This window comes from Stenella coeruleoalba (assembly GCF_951394435.1).
Source record: "Stenella coeruleoalba genome assembly, chromosome: 16".
Lineage (NCBI taxonomy): Eukaryota > Metazoa > Chordata > Mammalia > Artiodactyla > Delphinidae > Stenella > Stenella coeruleoalba.
In genome coordinates this window covers 14,010,788-14,029,350 of record NC_137162.1, presented here as the reverse complement: position 1 = coordinate 14,029,350, position 18,563 = coordinate 14,010,788, and the positions used below count along the sequence as shown (strand labels likewise).

Genomic DNA, 18,563 nt, shown 5'->3' with positions numbered 1-18,563 from the left:
GCAGAGCAGGTACTCAGGAAGCACAGGCCCACCCACCGTTCTGAGGCTCAGAGCGCACACCTGCTGACTGAGGTTTGCCACCTACATTTCCACCGGAGGGCCACTTACTCCCCTGCCCTGGACCAGAGGAGGCCCCCTACCACCACGTGTGCGTCCCGGAAACCACTGTGGGCAAGAAGGGTGGCCATCAGCCTCCGGTGCCCAAGGCCAGCCAGGCTGACCCACGCTCGTGCTTCACAGCCCCAGCATTTCTGCTTGAGCTGAGCATCCCCACCCTGTGACTCAGCAACTCCACCACCAGGATTCAACCCAAGAGAAATACGTACGTGCCCCCAAAAGGATCTGTTCCAGAATGTTCACAGCAGTTTTTTTTCATAATCGCCAAAAACTGGAAACAGTCCAAACACCCATCCACAGGAGAACGGATGAACAAAGTACGGTCATACGATGGCCACACAATGAAATACGACTCAGCAATAAAAAGGGAGCAAAATCCTCTACACCCAACAACAGGAACAAACCTCAAAAGCACTGTGTTGAATACAAGACCCTGGTCATGAAAGAGCAGATGCTCTAAGGTTCCATTCATATGAAGTCCAAGAACATCGCAGGTGAAACGTATCAGAACAATGGTTACCTCACAGGGGGGGTAGATAGAGACCAGGATGGGGCACAGGGAACTTTCTGGAATGATGAAAATGTCCTGTATCTTGCCTAGTGTGGTGGTTACACAGCGTATCAGCATCCTATTACTGCTGTCATAAATTATCACAAACTCAGTGACTTAAGAGCAGACAGTTCTGGAAGTCAGAAGTCTGACACGGGTCTCACCGGGCTAAAAATCAAGGTGTCGACCGGGCTGCGTTCCTTCTGGAGGCTCCAGGGGAAAATCCACTTCCTTGCCTTTTCCAGCTTCTAGGGGACACCTGCACTCCTTGGCTTGTGTGCCCTCCCCGCATCTTCAAGGCCAGCAGCAGAGTGCCTCCGAATCTCTGACTCTGGCCCTCCTGCCTCCCATTGTCCCTCTGCCCTTATAAGGACCCTTGGGGTTACCCCGAGCTCACCCCGATAATCCAGGACAATCTCAAATCCCTTAATGCAGTCACTTCTACAAAGTCCCTTTGGCCATGCAAGGTAACATATGTGAATGTTCCAGGAGAGTAGGACGTGGTCCTTCAAGTATATGGATTTTACATATGTAAAATCCACGAGCTACGCACTTAACATGTGTACGCTTTACTGTATGTGAATTCTACCAATTATAACAGGAAAGAGCAAACAAGAAGGGCACCTATAACCTGGGCTGTAGATGTCTCGTCCCGGGCATGGCGCTGCAGGTACCATCTCACTTAATCCTCATACCCACCCTGCACCATCAACTGCTTTCTCGCAACGGAGGCGTGAGGAGAGAGAAAACCTCGCCTGCAGCTGGCAGGAGGCAAAGCCAGCTTGAATCCAAGCTCTGCCTGCCCCCCAAGTCACCGAACACTCCTGCTACGGGAGAGGCCCTTTGATGCCCCATTGTTATTGCCATGTGAGTACTAGAACTTTCCCCTAACTCGGTTCTGAGAAAAACAGTGGGATGAGAAAAGAAAACTCAAGGTAGGGACAGCAGGGGTGGTGGAGGCTGCGCACTGGAGACCCCCTGCCCTGTCCAGAGGGGTGACCGTGCTTTGGGTCCACCCAACAGAGGAATCAGAAATCCAGATTTTTAGGTGAAATCTCTCATCCATTTTAATTACAGGCAGAGTTCAAATGGATGAGCAAACCTTTGTCCACAGGCCTCCGGCCAGCCACCTTGCGCCCCCCTCCCACCTGCCCCAGCCGCAGCCTCGCCCCTCAGAACCCTGCTCTGCTCTCTGCAGGCCACGGGCACCTGCGGGGAAACCGACAGAAGGACACAAAGCTGCTCCGGTGAGAAGGGACCTGACCGCTCCTAAAGGGAGCCCACGAGGCAGCTGTAATGAGGCCTCCTGCCTGCTGGGAACGCACACTCCAGCGGGGACCAGAGGCCCTGTTCCTGAGATCCCTGCTGCTCCCACCACTAAGGGACCTGCAAAAAGAAGGTCTGGGGCTTCCAGGCAAATTTGCCGTTTGCCCACCTGAGGGCCCCTGACCGCACCTTGATGGCTGGGGCCCAGGCCACCTGTGTCCAGGTTCAAGCAGAGCTCTGCTGAGCCATCCACAGCTGGGAGCCCAGGCACCTCAGGCAGCACCCGCCGGGAGCTCTAGGAGGAGACAGCTCGGTTACTTTTCCAGTCCCCCCGCCTCTCATGCCCGCGCAGAGCCCTGCACCTGGGCAGTGCCCAGCCCACCCTGCTCCCTGGATGGTTGGTGGTGTAAGGGAGCCAAGGGGTCTTGTGGCGTGGCTTTCTTGCCGAGGGGGCAAAGCATGTGAGGGAGTGTTACAGAAATTATCCAGGACAAGGGTTTTTGAAGAACACAAAAATCTAAACTCGGAAGCCATCAGGCCGCCTCCCCACTCTCTCCCGTGGGGCCTTAACCAAGAACCACCACCTTTAGAGCCTCTGTGTCCTTGTCTATACAAGGAGGATAACACCCCCTTCCCCAGGCACTGGGTTTTATGAAAGCACATCTATCGGTTCTGTCTCACCTGGCCTGGTAAGTCTGGAAGGCTGGACACCCAGCGGTCAACAGGGGCTGCTCTGAGGGGTGTGGCCCTCGCTGTTTCCTCCTTTCTTCCTTTGGATTATACTTTCCGTGATGAACATGTAGCACTTTTGTCATGAGAACCAACGTTACCTTGGTTTTTACCCAGTCCCTGCCCAGGACAGAGCGAGGACAGAGGAGACTGGGCAGGGTGGGGGGAGCAGGGTGTGAAGCTGGCCTTCACCCAGCAGCGCCTGCAGCCTCTCCGCTACTGCTCAGCCCCGGTACTGGTCCTGCCCGAGGTCCCTGCCTGCTCCTCTGCTTCCCACACCAGGACCCCCAGCCTCCACCAGCTCCCAGAGATCGCCCGGCTCCCGCACCCTGGGGCCACGCTGTGTCTGGCAAACCTCCCCAGCGACCCTATGGAGGAGGCTGTACCTCTCAGCTGCATCCTAGACATGAGGAGACAGAAGCTCGGGAAGGCTTCCGGTCCTGCCCAAGACCTCACAAGGAGTACGCTGCAGAGCTGAGACGCGCACCCGGGACTTGAGCTGGTCCCACCATACCACGCGGCCCTCCAGAGCTGAGCGCTCAGCTCAGGGACCCACCTGGAAGGAGCTCTCGAACTGCCTTGACCTCTTGGCCTCCTCCAGGCCCAGGAGAGGAGCTCTACTTAGTGGGTTTGCTCTGGCTCTAACACTCGACCCTCCAAACGTCCCCAGCTGTCCCCTGCCTGAAGTGGGCCATTCTTGGTGCTGAGACAGAAATCTTGCCACCCTGCGGGGGGGGCGGGGGGGGGCTTTCTGCTTGGGTCGCAGGCCTCGCCCTGAGCTCCTAGGTCCTGGCTCCACCGCAGGGCTCCAGCCCCTCCAACCCGCACTGCCCTCAGCTTTACTCATGCACCTCCTGGTAGGAGTCCTGCTGTTCGGTCCCCAAATCTGGGAACAAGCCTGGAGCTGGCACTGTGCATGGGACGGCCACAGGGCCCCCCCATGGGCTCTGAGCCCTGAGGGTTCAGCTGGGGGTCGGGGGAGGCATGAGGGGGGTCACCTTGAATTGTAAGCATCTTCACAGATGGAAACCAATTGACAAATTCTTCTCTGAGGGTGAGGCAAAACCAGTGTGAGCACGGGGAGAAGAGTGGGGAGGGAGGCGCTTTGCTGGCAGAAGGAGGTGGGAGGGGCCTCTATCTTGCGACTGAAATCCCTGACTACTTCTTAATGAGTCACAGGCTGCGCGGGGCCACCCCTCTGCCACGGTCATTGCATTTTCGCCTTCTGTTTGTGTTTGCAGCTCATTTCAACCTCACTGCTAGTATTTCAGTAACAAGTGACCCCACCCTCCCCCGCTCCCCCCGCACTAAGATTTTTGAGGGGCAGTGTTAACAGGACCCCAGCTGCATTCTTCAGCATGCTTTATTCTATCTTAAGGCCTTACTCTACAGGAATACATGTCCATTTCATAATACATATAACTACATAACTATAGATATATTGCAGTATATATACTATATATTATATATATAATATAGCTCACTGAGGAAGTCTGTTTTTTCCATAGAACTATTCATTCAACATACAAGGTTTAGATCAAAAAATAAGTAGGACAAAGTGAATTCTGACATTCCTACTGTGCCCTGATAAACCCCATCCCGCGGGCTCACCTTCCTTCCTGAGAACCTCAGGCTCTGCCCCCGGCATGTAGCACTTGGGGATCTCACTGGTGAATGTGCAGGAAAGGCCCAAGGAATGCAGCGTTGGGGAAAAATCAATGCCCACAACTAGCCAAGTCCTTGTGGGTTCATGTCTGAATGAACCATACGAACTCCAAGGGAAGACCTATGAGAAGCTTCCACAGTCTCTGTCTCTCTCTTCCTCTGTCTGTCTCTTTCCTTCCCTTTCCTCCCCTCTGTTGCTTCCTCTCCCTATCGCTCCATACCTGCATGCACACATGTACTCACGTGTGCACACATACACACACGCGCGCACACATACACTCCCAGCAGCCTGTCCTGAGACGGGTCTGGAAGGACCCAGTGAGCCCAACAGAATCAGGTCTTCGCTGGGTCTTTGGCACCACTGCTCACCACTCCCCTTCGGACTAGACAATCCCCTTTCTTCCAAGTCCCCTCCAGGGCCCAAGCTGGGCGCTGCCACCCCAATGTCCCTATCCTCAGCCTCCCCCATCCTCAGTATCGCAACCCAGACAAGCAGTCTTCGCTTGCCTTGAGGGACAGCAGGACCCTACTCGGCCACTAGGTCACTGTGTGTTCTTCAGGTGACTGCCACATTCTAGGATTCTGTTTCTTTATCAGGAAAATGAAGAGGTTGGCTCATAGGTGCTGAAAGCCCAATTGGACCTTCCAGCTTTAACCATTTCTCACTCTGATCATCAAAGTCACACCAAGTGCTGATGGCTGATAAAGACTCAGATCTGCACAGCAACTCTGCCCCCAGATCTCCACCAATTCTGGTTCCATGATGCCTCAATGTACCAAGCAATAAAATCCCCTCTATGTGGGCCCAATAAAGTGTCATAAAGTTTTTATTTTGCCAAGGACAGACATTAAAACTGTCTTATTAAACCTATTATCTGCTATTTTATTCAATTCATAAAAGAACGGAAAATAGGACTGCACTAGTTATCTACTGCTATTAAGAAAAAAACTGGGCTTCCCTGGTGGCGCAGCGGTTGAGGGTCCGCCTGCCGATGCAGAGGACACGGGTTCGTGCCCCGGTCCGGGAAGATCCCACATGCCGCAGAGCGGCTGGGCCCATGAGCCATGGCTGCTGAGCCTGCGCGTCTGGAGCCTGTGCTCCGCAACAGGAGAGGCCACAACAGTGAGAGGCCCGCGTACCGCAAAAAAAAAAGAAAAAAACTGTCTCCTACAGGTAGTTATGGTGCTAGTAACCCGAATAAGTCATTTGCAGGAGATGGTTCCTAGGTGAGGGCTGTACATACAGGTATTTCCCTGAAAATCTTCACATTCAGCAAAATCCTATTAAAAATAACAGGATTCATGGGGAAAATAGGGTTGTTGCATATCAGTCAACACCTACAGAACCCTGCACCTGAGCCTTTCCAAAACCAGTAACGGCTTGAGTGATATCCTGGTCCAGCGGCTACCGGGCCCTGGACCCAAGACCACACCATGAATAAGTCACTGGCTCCTGTTCCTCCTTTGAGATGAAGGACCTCAGGGGCACTCACTTCCTACAGAGACCGATCTCATCAAAATGAAAAGCCCCATCCTGAATGTCACCTGCACCACTGCTTTCTTACCGGGGCAACGCCTTCCAGCTCCTTCAGCTGCCCTCTGAGCTTTCCCATACAGCTTAAGGGGATGGAAAGATAAAACATGGCCACAACTGGCACTAAAGGAAGGTGAATCTACCCATTTCCCGTTTTCTTCTTAATTCTTATTGATCTTTAATCATGAGAAAGCCCATCCTGATCTACCAAAACATAAGCACACAGGGAATATTTGCCACTGAGCCAACACAGCTTCCACGTACACCCACATCGGTCCCCCATTCGTCAATCATGGAAACGCATGTTGTAACAAACAAACAAATAATTTCAGGTGTAAGATAATGGGAAGTGGCTTTGAAGAAAATTCAACTGTGAGTAACATCTCACAGTTTACAAAGGGCTGATTTCTGGACAACTGGCGTGCACTCACAGAACGTCTTAAAAAGTAAGAAAATCCAGCCTACAAGTTGTTTGAAAACGTACGACAAGTTTTTAAGGTTTGTACTTGTATCATGTGAGTCAAGCTGACTCAGATTAAAAATAGCCCCGAATTTTTTGCAGCACCTCCCATCAAGAGGTGGAGTCTATTGCTCCACCCCTTGCCTCTGGCCGGCCTGGTGAATTGCTTCGAGGAGGAGAATGACTTCTCAGGAAGGTCTCAAGGCCTTGCAGCCTCCCGCCTCCTCCTCTTGCTGCCCTGAGACCACCACGTGCAGGAGCCCGAGCTAGCCTCCTTGAGGATGAAAGACCACATGGAGAAAGAACCCAGCTGCCAGCCAGCACCAACCCCCAGGCCCATGAGTGAGGCTATCTGGGCTCTCCAGCCCAGCTGAGTCATCAGACGGCTGCAGTCACATTAGTGACCCCAGGCAAAGTCAGTGAAAGACCTACCCAGTAGAGACCTGCCAATAGGATGAGGAGCAAATACAATGGCTATTGTTTTAAACCATTAAATCCTGGGATAGTTTCTCACATAGCAGAAGCAGATACAATGTGATATTTTGTAGACAGTTCACTAATTCTTTATTAATTTAATAGTTTCCCCCACTTGGGAGCCAATAAACCTTTGATTCAGGTCTCAATGATTCCACAGGCCCCTAAGAAGGATCTAATCCAGCCCCAAAAGTGGCAGTGTCTCCAAAGACCCTACCAGGATTGACTAAAAGCCAAGGGCTGACCAACAGCCCAAACTCTAGGAAGGCATCATGCAGCAGGTTCGAGAGGAACCCGACAGATGTAAAACACAGAGGAGAACAGTTCCCAACAGTCACACTGCTCCTGGGGGAGGCAGAAGACTCTGTAACCAACGCACCTAAATCTTTCTGACTGTGGTAGGCTGAAAAACGCGCCGCCCACCCCAAATGTGCCTGTGTTCTAACCCCTGGAACCCATGAGTATATGAAAAAAGGATTTTGCAGATGTGATTGAATTAAGGATCTTGAAAGAGGGAGATTATCCTGGATTATCCGGGTGGGCCTAATAAGAGATCCTTATACAAGGGTCCTTAAAAGAGGAGGTAGGAGGGGCAGAGTCAGGGGAAGATGTGACAATGGAAGCAGAGATTGGAGTGATGCACTTTGAAGACGGAAGAAGGGGCCGAGAGCCAAGGAATGCAGGTGACCTCTAGAGGCTGGAGAATGCGAGGAGGCGGGTTCTCCCCTAGAGCCTCCAGAAGGAACACAGCTCTGCCAGCACCTTGACTTTAGACGGATGAGACCCAGTTTGGAATTACTTCCAACCTCCAAACTGTAAGATAATACAGTTGTGTTGTTTTATGCCACTGAGTTTGCGATCATTTTTACAACAGCAGTAGGAAACTAATACACTGGAGAATTCCTCCTGACTACAAGAACGTTAACTTGGAACTTTTATCCGTATAACAAAAACAGCTAATAATAACAGCCAACGTTAATTTAGTGTCTACTTTGTGGCTCTGTTCTAAGTGCTTTTCTTGTACAAACTCATTTAATCCTCACAAAAACCATATGAAGAAGACTATTACAATCCGTATTTTACAGATGAGAAAACTGAGTCTTTAAGAGGTTAAGTAACTCGCTAGGGCCACAGAACAGGTAAACGACACAGCCCACAGCTGAGCCCAGGCAGTCTGACTCCAGACCCCACATTTAACCATTACATCTCCCAAATCAAACCAACAATGATAATAATCAATTACAGCCATTTACTGAGCCCCGTCTAGGTACCAGGCTCATGCCCAGCCCTGGACATACTGTCTCTCACTTAATAGTCACAACACCCCAGTGAAGCAGGATTATTTTTCATCCTTATTTACAGCAGAAGAAACTGAGGCACAGCAATGTTACACCCAGATGTTAAACACATCTGAACCTAGAAGCGTCAGAAGCAAAAGCTCGAGTTTAACCACACACCCTCCTGCCTCCTTCATCCCACTTGAGGCCCAGATGGCTGAGAAGAGGACAGAGATAAGTAGCACGACCACATAATTTATCTTCCAAATTGAGATACTGAGAAAGTGAACGGAGTCACTATTAATGCTTTCACTGGGGCAAGAGGCATAGAGCAGAACTGTCCCGGCAAACCCAGACACATGGCCACCCTAAAGATAAGTGGACTAAAATCAAGGTGCATACTCTGCAGGTCACGGTTCCCCAGAAGGGGCGCTGTGGAGCAGCTGTTGGCCCCTCCTGACATCTACAGCTGCCAGGTCACCGTCAAGGCTGGAAAAGGAGGGTGGTCCTGGCAGAGCTCAGAGCAGAATCTGCAAAGCTCCAGATCTGGGGTGTTATCACGGCGGGCCAAGTCTTTCCGATGGTGGACTGGAAGTCCACTGAGGGCAGAGGTTGGGCAGCCCTGGATAGAGCCCAGGTATGCAAAGAGACCTTGAACCCCACTGGTGCCCAAGTCAGAAATCCATCGTGGAGCTCAGAGGCTCGGCAAAGGGCTAAGTGAGAGCCAAGCAGGGTCAGCATCCTGAGACACCAGCTCTCCTCTAAAGACCTGGGTCTGAACAAGACAAGGTTGCCCACTCTCACCACTATTATTCAACATAGTTTTGGAAGTTTTAGCCACAGCAATCAGAGAAGAAAAAGAAATAAGAGGAATCCAAATCAGAAAAGAAGAAGTAAAACTGTCACTGTTTGCAGATGACATGATACTATATAGAGAGAATCCTAAAGATGCTACCAGAAAACTACTAGAGCTAATCAATGAATTTGGTAAAGTAGCAGGATACAAAATCAATGCACAGAAATCTCTTGCATTCCTATACACTAATGATGAAAAATCTGAAAGAGAAATTAAGGAAACACTCCCATCTACCACTGCAACAAAAAGAATAAAATACCTAGGAATAAACCTACCTAAGGAGACAAAGACCTGTATGCAGAAAACTGTAAGACACTGATGAAAGAAATTAAAGATGATACAAACAGATGGAGAGATATACCATGTTCTTGGATTGAAAGAATCAACAATGTGAAAATGACTGTACTACCCAAAGCAATCTACAGATTCAATGCAATCCCTATCAAACTACCAATGGCATTTTTCACAGAACTACAACAAAAAATTTCACAATTTGTATGGACACACAAAAGACCCCGAATAGCCAAAGCAATCTTGAGAAAGAAAAACGGAGCTGGAGGAATCAGGCTCCCGGACTTCAGACTATACTACAAAGCTACAGTAATCAAGACAGTATGGTACTGGCACAAAAACAGAACTATAGATCAATGGAACAGGATAGAAAGCCCAGAGATAAATTCACACACATATGGTCACCTTATCTTTGATGAAGGAGGCAAGAATATACAATGAAGACAGCCTCTTCAATAAGTGGTGCTGGGAAAACTGGACAGCTACATGTAAAAGAATGAAATTAGAACACTTCCTAACACCATACACAAAAATAAACTCAAAATGGATTAAAGACCTAAATGTAAGGCCAGACACTATAAAACTCTTAGAGGAAAACACAGGCAGAACACTCTATGACATAAATCACAGCAAGATCCTTTTTGACCCACCTCCTAGAGAAATGGAAAGAAAAACAAACATAAACAAATAGAACCTAATGAAACTTAAAAGCTTTTGCACAGCAAAGGAAAGCATAAAGAAGACAAAAAGACAACCCTCAGAATGGGAGAAAATATTTGCAAATGAAGCAACTGACAGAGGATTAATCTCCAAAATATACAAGCAGCTCATGCAGCTCAATATCAAAAAACAAACAACCCAATCCAAAAATGGGCAGAAGAGACCTAAATAGACATTTCTCCAAAGAAGATATACAGATTGCCAACAAACACATGAAAGGATGCTCAACATCACTAATCATTAGAGAAATGCAAATCAAAACTACCATGACGTATCACCTCGCACCAGTCAGAATGGTCATCATCAAAAAATCTACAAACAATAAATCCTGGAGAGGGTTTGGAGAAAAGGGAACCCTCCTGCACTGTTGGTGGGAATGTAAATTGGTACAGCCACTATGGAGAACAGTATGGAGGGTCCTTAAAAAACTAGAAATAGAACTACCATATGACCCAGCAAGCCCACTACTGGCCATATACCCTGAGAAAACCATAATTCAAAAAGAGTCATGTACCACAATGTTCATGGCAGCTCTATTTACAATAGCTAGGACATGGAAGCAACCTAAGTGTCCGTCAACAGATGAATGGATAAAGAAGATGTGGCATATATATACAATGGAATATTACTCAGCCATAAAAAGAAATGAAATTGAGTTATTTGTAGTGAGGTGGATGGACCTAGAGACTGTCATACAGAGTGAAGTAAGTCAGAAAGAGAAAAACAAATACCGTATGCTAACACATATATATGGAATGTAAAAAAAAAAATGGTTCTGAAGAACCTAAGGGCAGGACAGGAATAAAGATGCAGACATAGAGAACGGACTTGAGGACACAGGGAGGGGGAAGGGTAAGCTGGGACGAAGTGAGAGAGTGGCATGGACATATACACACTACCAAATGTAAACTAGATAGCTAGTGGGAAGCAGCTGCATAGCACAGGGAGATCCGCTCGGTGCTTTGTGTCCACCTAGAGGGGTGGGATAGGGAGGGTGGGAGGGAGAAGCAAGAGGGAAGAGATATGGGGATATATGTTTACGTATAGCTGATTCACTTTGTTATACAGCAGAAACTAACACACCATCGTAAAGCAATTATACTCCAATAAAGATGTTAAATAAATTAATTAATTAAATAAAGACCTGGGCCTGCTGGACAAGAACCCGGGCGCCTGAGGCTCAGGTTGTGTCTGCCCCTTCCCAGCAGTGGGATCTCGTCCAGCCCTTCTTTCCTCTGAGCCTCCTGGACGAAATGCAGCCTCTGAAAACTGCCCTATCTCCATCCACAGCATTCATAATAATAAACAATAATAGTGGACAACAGCAAGTACTCACCATGAGCCAGGAAGTGTACTCAGCACTTAGCAGGGGTTATGGGAGTAAATAAAATCCACTCTGGGATGGGTGCATAGGCTATTCCCACTTTACAGATGAGGAAACTGAGGTGGGGGGGGAGTAAGTAAATTGCCCAGAATCCCATTGCTGATAAGTAGTGAAGCTAGGATTGGAATCCAAGCTGAGTGCCCCTGTAAAATCCTATTGGAACATTCTCTCTTCCCCACCTGGCCAACCCAGAGCGGCGCACTCTAGTTAGTGCAGGGATCCCCAGAGGGAGGGTCCCATTCCCCTGGTGGACCAGGGACCAGGCAGTCACGTTTCACACTAATTCTCGACCAATTATAAGACTCATTGATAGGCTTTGCAAATATATCCCCAGGCCCCATTTCCCTGATGGGCCTAATTCCAGAAAATCTGGGAATGAGAATTTTAATGACCTCCCCCCAGGTGATTCCTAAAGCTTTTCCCTTCCTGTTCAAGACCCTCTTGAGCCTGATTCCGTGAAAGAGTCTGCTGCTCCCATGTCCTTGACCTCCTCTAAAACGCTCTAGTCTCCCTCTGGACCCAGAGCGCAGCCTCAGCAGAAAACCTTCTGCAGGCAGCAGGATCTGTCTAAAGTACTAACTTCATGTGGGTTCCATGCATTTGGGCTATGGTTACCTTCTGTTTGTGGAAATGATACAGGTTTTCTATTTATGGAAGTGATATAAATAAGACTCTTAAAATAAGTGCATTAAAGAAAAACAGTAGGTCAATTTTTTAAATAATACATTATAGTTTGGGTGGTCGGTACAAAAAAGGGGAACCTCAAGTAGCTAAAGACAGACGGAGAAGCAGTTCCCTGAGGATAAGAGGTGCCTGAGGAGGCTTTCCTGACAGCCCTGAGCTCTGTTCTAGCACCAGCCCCAAGAGCTAGGTCACCCGGGGGGATGCATTTAATTCCACTCAGCCTCAGTTTCCCCCCGTGTAAAATCAGCCACTTCGTGGAGTACTTGTGAAGATTTAATGAGATGAGACAGGTGAAGTATTTAACACAGGGCTGCTGCTTAAGACTCCCCGGTGACTCAGACAGTCCAGCACCAGGGAGTGGACCGTGTCCGCTCCCTCCCCTCCACTCCCACGTGCTAAGGTCCCAAGTCTGAAATGCAGACATGTGAAAACTCAGTGATTCTCAAACTTGGCCACTCTCCCAAAGAGGTCCTGATATAATAGTTCTGGGATGAGGCCTGGGCACCAGGAATTTTAAAACACTCTCCAAATGCTTCTAACAGGCAGCCAGGATTAAGAACCACTGTGGTAACTAACCCCAGGGAATGTCCAGTGGCCAAAAAGTGTGGCTCCTAGGGCTTCCCTGGTGGCGCAGTGGTTGAGAGTCCGCCTGCCGATGCAGGGGACACGGGTTCGTGCCCCGGTCCGGGAAGATCCCACATGCCGCGGAGCGGCTGGGCCCGTGAGCCATGGCCGCTGAGCCTGCGCGTCCAGAGCCTGTGCTCCACAACAGGAGAGGCCACAACAGTGAGAGGCCTGCGTACCGCAAAAAAACAAAAACAACAACAAAAAAAGTGTGGCTCCTGACACCACCCACTCCAGGACCATTTCTGGATGACAGCTGCCCTCATTCTTGCTTCCCACCAGTGGACTCTGCAAAGATGGGGAAAGGTGTTCAAAAGCATTCAAAACAGTTTCCTGCCCATCCGTTATCTTCACTGTTCCCACAACAGACCCAGCAGGCATCATGCACCCCTTTCACAGACCAGGCAAGGAAACCTTAGGTGGAGCTGACCCGCAGTCTTTGGGCTCCAAAGCCACTTTGCTCCTCCAGCCCTCCGCACCTCTAGTGCACATCTGGACCAAGAGCAGGACTGGGAGTCATTTGCAATAAACATAACACAGCAGGGATTTGCAGAGCCCGCTGCGGGGGCCCGGGTGGGAGGCGATCGCTCCCTGCCACATGCTGCTTATTCATTAAACCGCTGGTTCCTCCCTGCCATTCTAATTATGCGCAGCGATAATAAAGAAGCTTTCTCTCTCACCAAAGAGGCTTATTTATGCGAAGAGAGCACTTCACCCCCACAAGATTGAGTCGTCACTCAAAGCCTTGTTGGAATCAAAGTCGCATCTCTTCAGCGATTGACTGAACCCCACCCACCTCCCCCTCCAGCTTCCGCCCACTCCTGAGCATCAGCGTTTCTAGAAGCGCCACTTCCCTGTGGAGTGGGCAGGATGTGGATGCCATTCCCCACTGCTGTACTCCCTCACAGTTTGCTGACTGAGATTCACTCAACACACAGTAGGACAATTATTGAGCACCTACTATGTGCCTCCCTAAAAGTATGGAAATGCAAGACACAGTCCCTGCCCCTGCTGGGAGAAGAGTGAGTGAGAGAAAGAGCACAATCTTTTAAGCTCCATGACCAATTCATACCCCATCTCCAGCATTCATTGGCTGGGTGAAGAGATTCATTGGCTGAGAAAAGTTACAAAATTTCTCAAAGGCCTCAACTGCCGCATCAGCAAAATGGGGTAATAATAACACCAACCTCATGGGGCTGTTGGGGGAGTCAGTGGGATATTCCCATAGGAAACTGGAATGAACGCTAGTTGGGATTAGCCATGGTTAGCACCAAAGGCTTTGCCCCACACAGGCAGGATCTCATCCAGATGGAGGAGTCCAGGAAGGCTTCCTGAGAAGTGATACCTGAGCTGAGTTTTGAAGGATGAGCAGGAGTTTGCTAGAGAAAGTGAGGATGTTCCAGACAGGGGGAACTGCATGAGGGCCACAAAAGATGACAGGGCTCTGGGAAACGAAGGAGATGGAAAACGCAGGAGACACGCACAGGGCTGCATCACGGTGACAGGGGACAGAGCTGCAAGGCAGGTGTGGACATGCAAGTGGATCCCATGGCCACCGCCCTAACTAGCGATACCCAGAGCATCACTTCGACTTTTTCCTGGCTCCTTTGGGAGCCACAACCAGTACCCTTCCACGCCCATCCGGAGTTCAGTGGCCACAGGAAAGTGGGGTAGCCACGCTCTATTAGTCATGCACTCATTCATGCAGATGCTCAGCACAACTCCCGGAGGGCCCAGCACATGCTGCGAGACCACCTCCTAACCCTCACTCAGCCCGTTTCCAGATGTGCCACGCTGGCCTGGCAGCTTTCTCCTCAGTGAAATAGGGGTGAAAGTGCCCCTTCCTAGAGTCATTCATCCAATAACAAATGTGACCAGGGCTAAGTGAGATAATTCAGTATTCTCAGATTTCCATACAAACTAAGTCCTCAATAAACGTCACAATTTAAGATGTTTATTTTTTATTACAATTATCTGCCAGGATGGTAAGAATCCCATCTCCAAAGCCCAAAGTACTGCTTCCGGAGGTACCCCCAACCCAGGCAAAACCCCTGCCTGCTGTGCCTCGCCTTACCCTCCCCCAACCCTGGAGCAAATGACCTGGTTTCCACTGCCCACACCTAGCCCTGACTCGGTCACCACAGGAGCTAGTCCAGCCTGAACCACGCCAGCCCCCCAGTTGACCTCATCCTTCTAGGGCTCCACATGTCAACCAACTCAGGTGTTGGTGGGGGCAAGCCTGAGGGTCATCTCAGCCTTTTTGGTCCAAAGCTCCAGGGGTTAAAGGGTGGACCTTCTGATTTTATAAAGTAACTAATTTAAATGTTCTATTAACGAAATTTGTAAACACATACAAAGCAAATGGAATAGTAATGAACCGTCAGGTACCCGCCACCCAGCTTCAACGACTACCAACCTGCCATTCCTGTTTCACAGGCACGTCCCCCACTTGATTTACTGGGAAAAGTTTTATAGCTTTGTGGCCATCCCTTCTAGCACACCCCACCACCCGGGGTTCCCACTGCTCACAAGTCCCATCACATTTTGATGCCTCTGGCACCGAGAGAATCCTTGAAATAATCCCCTGAAGAACAATCATTTTTATGTCTCTAACAGAATGGTAATCACTGGCCCACGGGGTTGTGCAGGATGGTGGTGAAGGGCTGGAGCCCTGGAATCAGGACAGCCTGCTCTGTGTCCCAAGTCCATGTGCCTAGGTCCAAATCAATACTCACTAGATATGTGACCTTGGATAGGTCATTCAACCTATGTTTAGATTTCCTACCCAGTAAAGGGGCAATGCTGGTACCAGGTTTCTTGTGTGGCTTTAAAAAATAAAATAATGCATGTTCATTGCCCAGCACAGAATATGCAATGAGGAAACCTTAGAAATAGATGTGTTAGGTGGTGGGTGAGCAGGCTCGGCTCCTATGAGATACTATTAATATCTCTCATTTTATAGATGAAGAGATGGAGGCCAGAGAGAAGCAGTGAGCTGCCAGGGACAGCCTGCTCTGTGTCCCAAGTCCATGTGCCTGGAATTGTCACAGCATGCCTGGAACCACAGATCACTGGAAGTGAAGAAACACTCTAGAATAGATGCAGGCAGCAGTGGCAGGTAGCCCAGCACACCCCGCATGTCTCCCCATTCTGGATGGGGAGCTCTCTCAGCCTGAGAAGAGACAACTACACAGTGCCCCTGTGAGTGTGTGCAGGGTAGGGGTGCTGAATTCCATTTTTCTAGACAAAGCGGGGGAGGAGGCTGGTACACATCGTTGCTCACTCTTCTGATTTGACAAATCCTATGGCCAACCTTGCACTGGATATAGCCACCCACTGTTCTAACATAAGAGGCAAGAAACTGCTTCACTAACTTAAGCTTTAGCAATCCTTAGCAGTTCTGATGTCCCTCCCTATCATCCTACTTTTTTTTTTTTCCAATTTAAAGGGTGGGGAAAAGATAAATCAATCCAGTTGCTGAGTGATGTTCAGACAAAGACAGCCTCCAGCCCACTGCCCGTGTTTGCCAGCTGAGGAAGGGCAGGAGAGGGGGGCAGATTCGAGATGCTGTATTTAGGCCCCGCCTGGACTCTCCACGTCCCTTCCAGGAATGAGCCTTGTCAGGATCTCCCCCTCCCCCCGGCACTCCCCCACCACTGCAGTGCTGTGTCGGGAGGCACCTCCCAGATCCGCAGGAACAATGGGCTGGGGAGGGGGCAGGTGCGACTCCGAGCTCATCAGAGGGCGAGGGGACGCGGCCACAGACAGCAAGACTGTGAGTACACTTCTCGTGGTGCTGCCACCTGAATCAGTTTCCCCAGCTCCAGTGGGGTCCCCGCACAGCCGAGCGCTCCTTTCCTGGACGAATTTCCCTTACGCCCTAGGCATTTAATTTCGTCCCCGCTAGGAGGCTTGCCTTGTCGCTGCGGAGGAAGCCCCCGGGCCACGCTCCCCTCCAGCAGCTGCTACTGCCAAGGCCCTGCAGGTCAGGGACGCGCGGCATCCTTCGTGCGCCCAACTTTCCCCACTTGGGACCCACAATCCTGGCCAGCCTGTCCCCTCTGCTGGCGAAAGCCATGATTTATAGCCCTGGGATCCAAGAGCTGCCCCTCCTCTTTCCCCCACTCCCAGGTCCAGTCTCGCTCCTTACCCTCCCTCCCCCCACTTTCTGAGCCTGAACCACGCTTCCCAAAGAAAGCGGCCCTGGCACATTTGCTAAATGCGAGCGTCTGCCCCCTGCACTGGGCGCCGTCTCCTCCCCCCAAGCCCGGGCAAGAAGGGATAGAGGAGCCCCCGCCGCTTCCCTCCTCCTCAGCCCAGAGAATCCCCGGGGGTGGGCGGGGATGTAGAGTGAGATGCAGTTCGGCCCGGAGCTACAGCCGCCACTCCGGTGCATCTGTCCGGGTGAGAGAACAGGTCCAAACCTCTGACTCCCCCTGGTGCCCACCCCCGCCTCGCTGAGTCACGAAAATGAGCCGCTGGGGACACCGGGTCACCCCGAGGCCGGCCGTTTAAATGGCCAGCGTGGGCGTCCCCGCATAGCACGCAGGGGACGGACATGGGGGAGGGTCCTCACCCAGACGTGCATTGGGCCCCCGCCGCAGGCGACATCCCGCGGCGGGGACAGTGGGGTGTCCGGGCGGGGGCTGCGGTCCTCGCCGCAGTGTCCGCACCCCAGCTGGGAGCGGAGCACGTGACCAGCGGGCCACCCTTGGCCCCCTGGACTCCCGGCCCCGCCGCGGTGCTGACCCCGGCCCTGCCTGCTAGGGAAGGATGGAGTGGGGGCGCCTACTTTTCCGTGGCCCGCGAGGGGACTGCGGGGCGCCGAGCGCGCCTCATCCCTTCCTCCGCCCGCCCCGCCGCAGCCGCAGGACCCGCACGCTGCGCTCACCTCGGGGCCCAGTGTCGCTGCCGCCGACCTCCTTGTCCGCCATGGTAGCGCAGCCCCCGCCCGCGAGAGGAGCCTCCGGCGCAGCGCCCGTGGCCGTGCAGGTCCCTGTCCGTGTTCTCCGCGGGCGCTCGGGCCGGGTCTGAGCCGCCGGGTAGCAGGAGCACTGTTCTGACGCGGCCGCCGCCGCAGCTCGGGCTCCTCCCCGTGCTCCTCCAGGGCCCGCCCCGCGCCCCGCCCCGCCCAGCCGGCCCGCTTGGGAAGGAAGGCGCGGCGTCCGGCCCAGCCGGAGAGCCCCGGGTCCTCCCTCCCGGACCCGCCGCGCCTAGCCGGGCCCCTCCTCTCCAGGGCTCACCCCCGAGGCGGCCGCACCCCGGGTGGTGGCGCGGCCCGGGCCCGGGGGCTCCCTAGCCGGCCGGAAGCAGGCGCGCACAGGGCGCTCGGATGGGCGAGCGGCGGGGACTGGATTTCAGGCCCCCTCGGCCCCGCTACGCGCCAGACCTTTGGAACGGCCGGGGGCTGAAGCCCTACAGCAAGCACTGCACACGCACCCCACTCTCCAGAGGACGCCCGCTCCAGTTTATTTCTCTCCCCTAGGGTCCCAGAGGAGCGGTCAAGGACCCGCGCAAAGGCGGAACCCGGCGCGGCCAGCGCTCGGGCCGCAGACCGAGGACCTGCGCCGGGGCGGTGCTGTGGGCACCGACGCGGGCGTCCGCCTCCAGGCCGCCTGCCGGACTCCATGGCAACTCGGGACCCGGGAGGCGCTTGCTGCGGAGGCTGCGTGGAGCCTTCCATATATGGGCTCCCACCCGGGCCCTCCTTACAAGTCTGAGAATAACGACGTTAATAATTCAGGGCTTGGGAGGTCAGTGATTCATTCTCCCTGTCCTCTGGCTCCACCACACACGTGCCATGGGCACCTGTTCGGTCCTGGCCAGGTGGCTTCTGAGTCCGCTGTGCAAAGAGGCAACCAGGGCCGTGATAACATTCTAATGATCACAGTCGCTGGATCCTTCCCTTGTGCCTGACACTATGCTAAGAGCT

At 51.9% G+C, this 18,563-nt stretch overlaps 1 protein-coding gene across 1 annotated transcript in view; it reads right to left on the bottom strand.

Annotated features, from left to right (window-relative positions):
• Window positions 1–17,861, bottom strand: part of HSPA12A (heat shock protein family A (Hsp70) member 12A) — a 68,757-nt gene extending 50,896 nt beyond the window's left edge. Inside the window, exon 1 of the mRNA XM_079899230.1 lies at window positions 17,523–17,861. Within this exon, the coding sequence (XP_079755356.1) occupies window positions 17,523–17,565 (43 nt within the window). The 5' untranslated portion in view covers window positions 17,566–17,861. The remainder of the gene's footprint in view (window positions 1–17,522) is intronic.
• Between the last annotated feature and the right edge of the window lie 702 nt (window positions 17,862–18,563).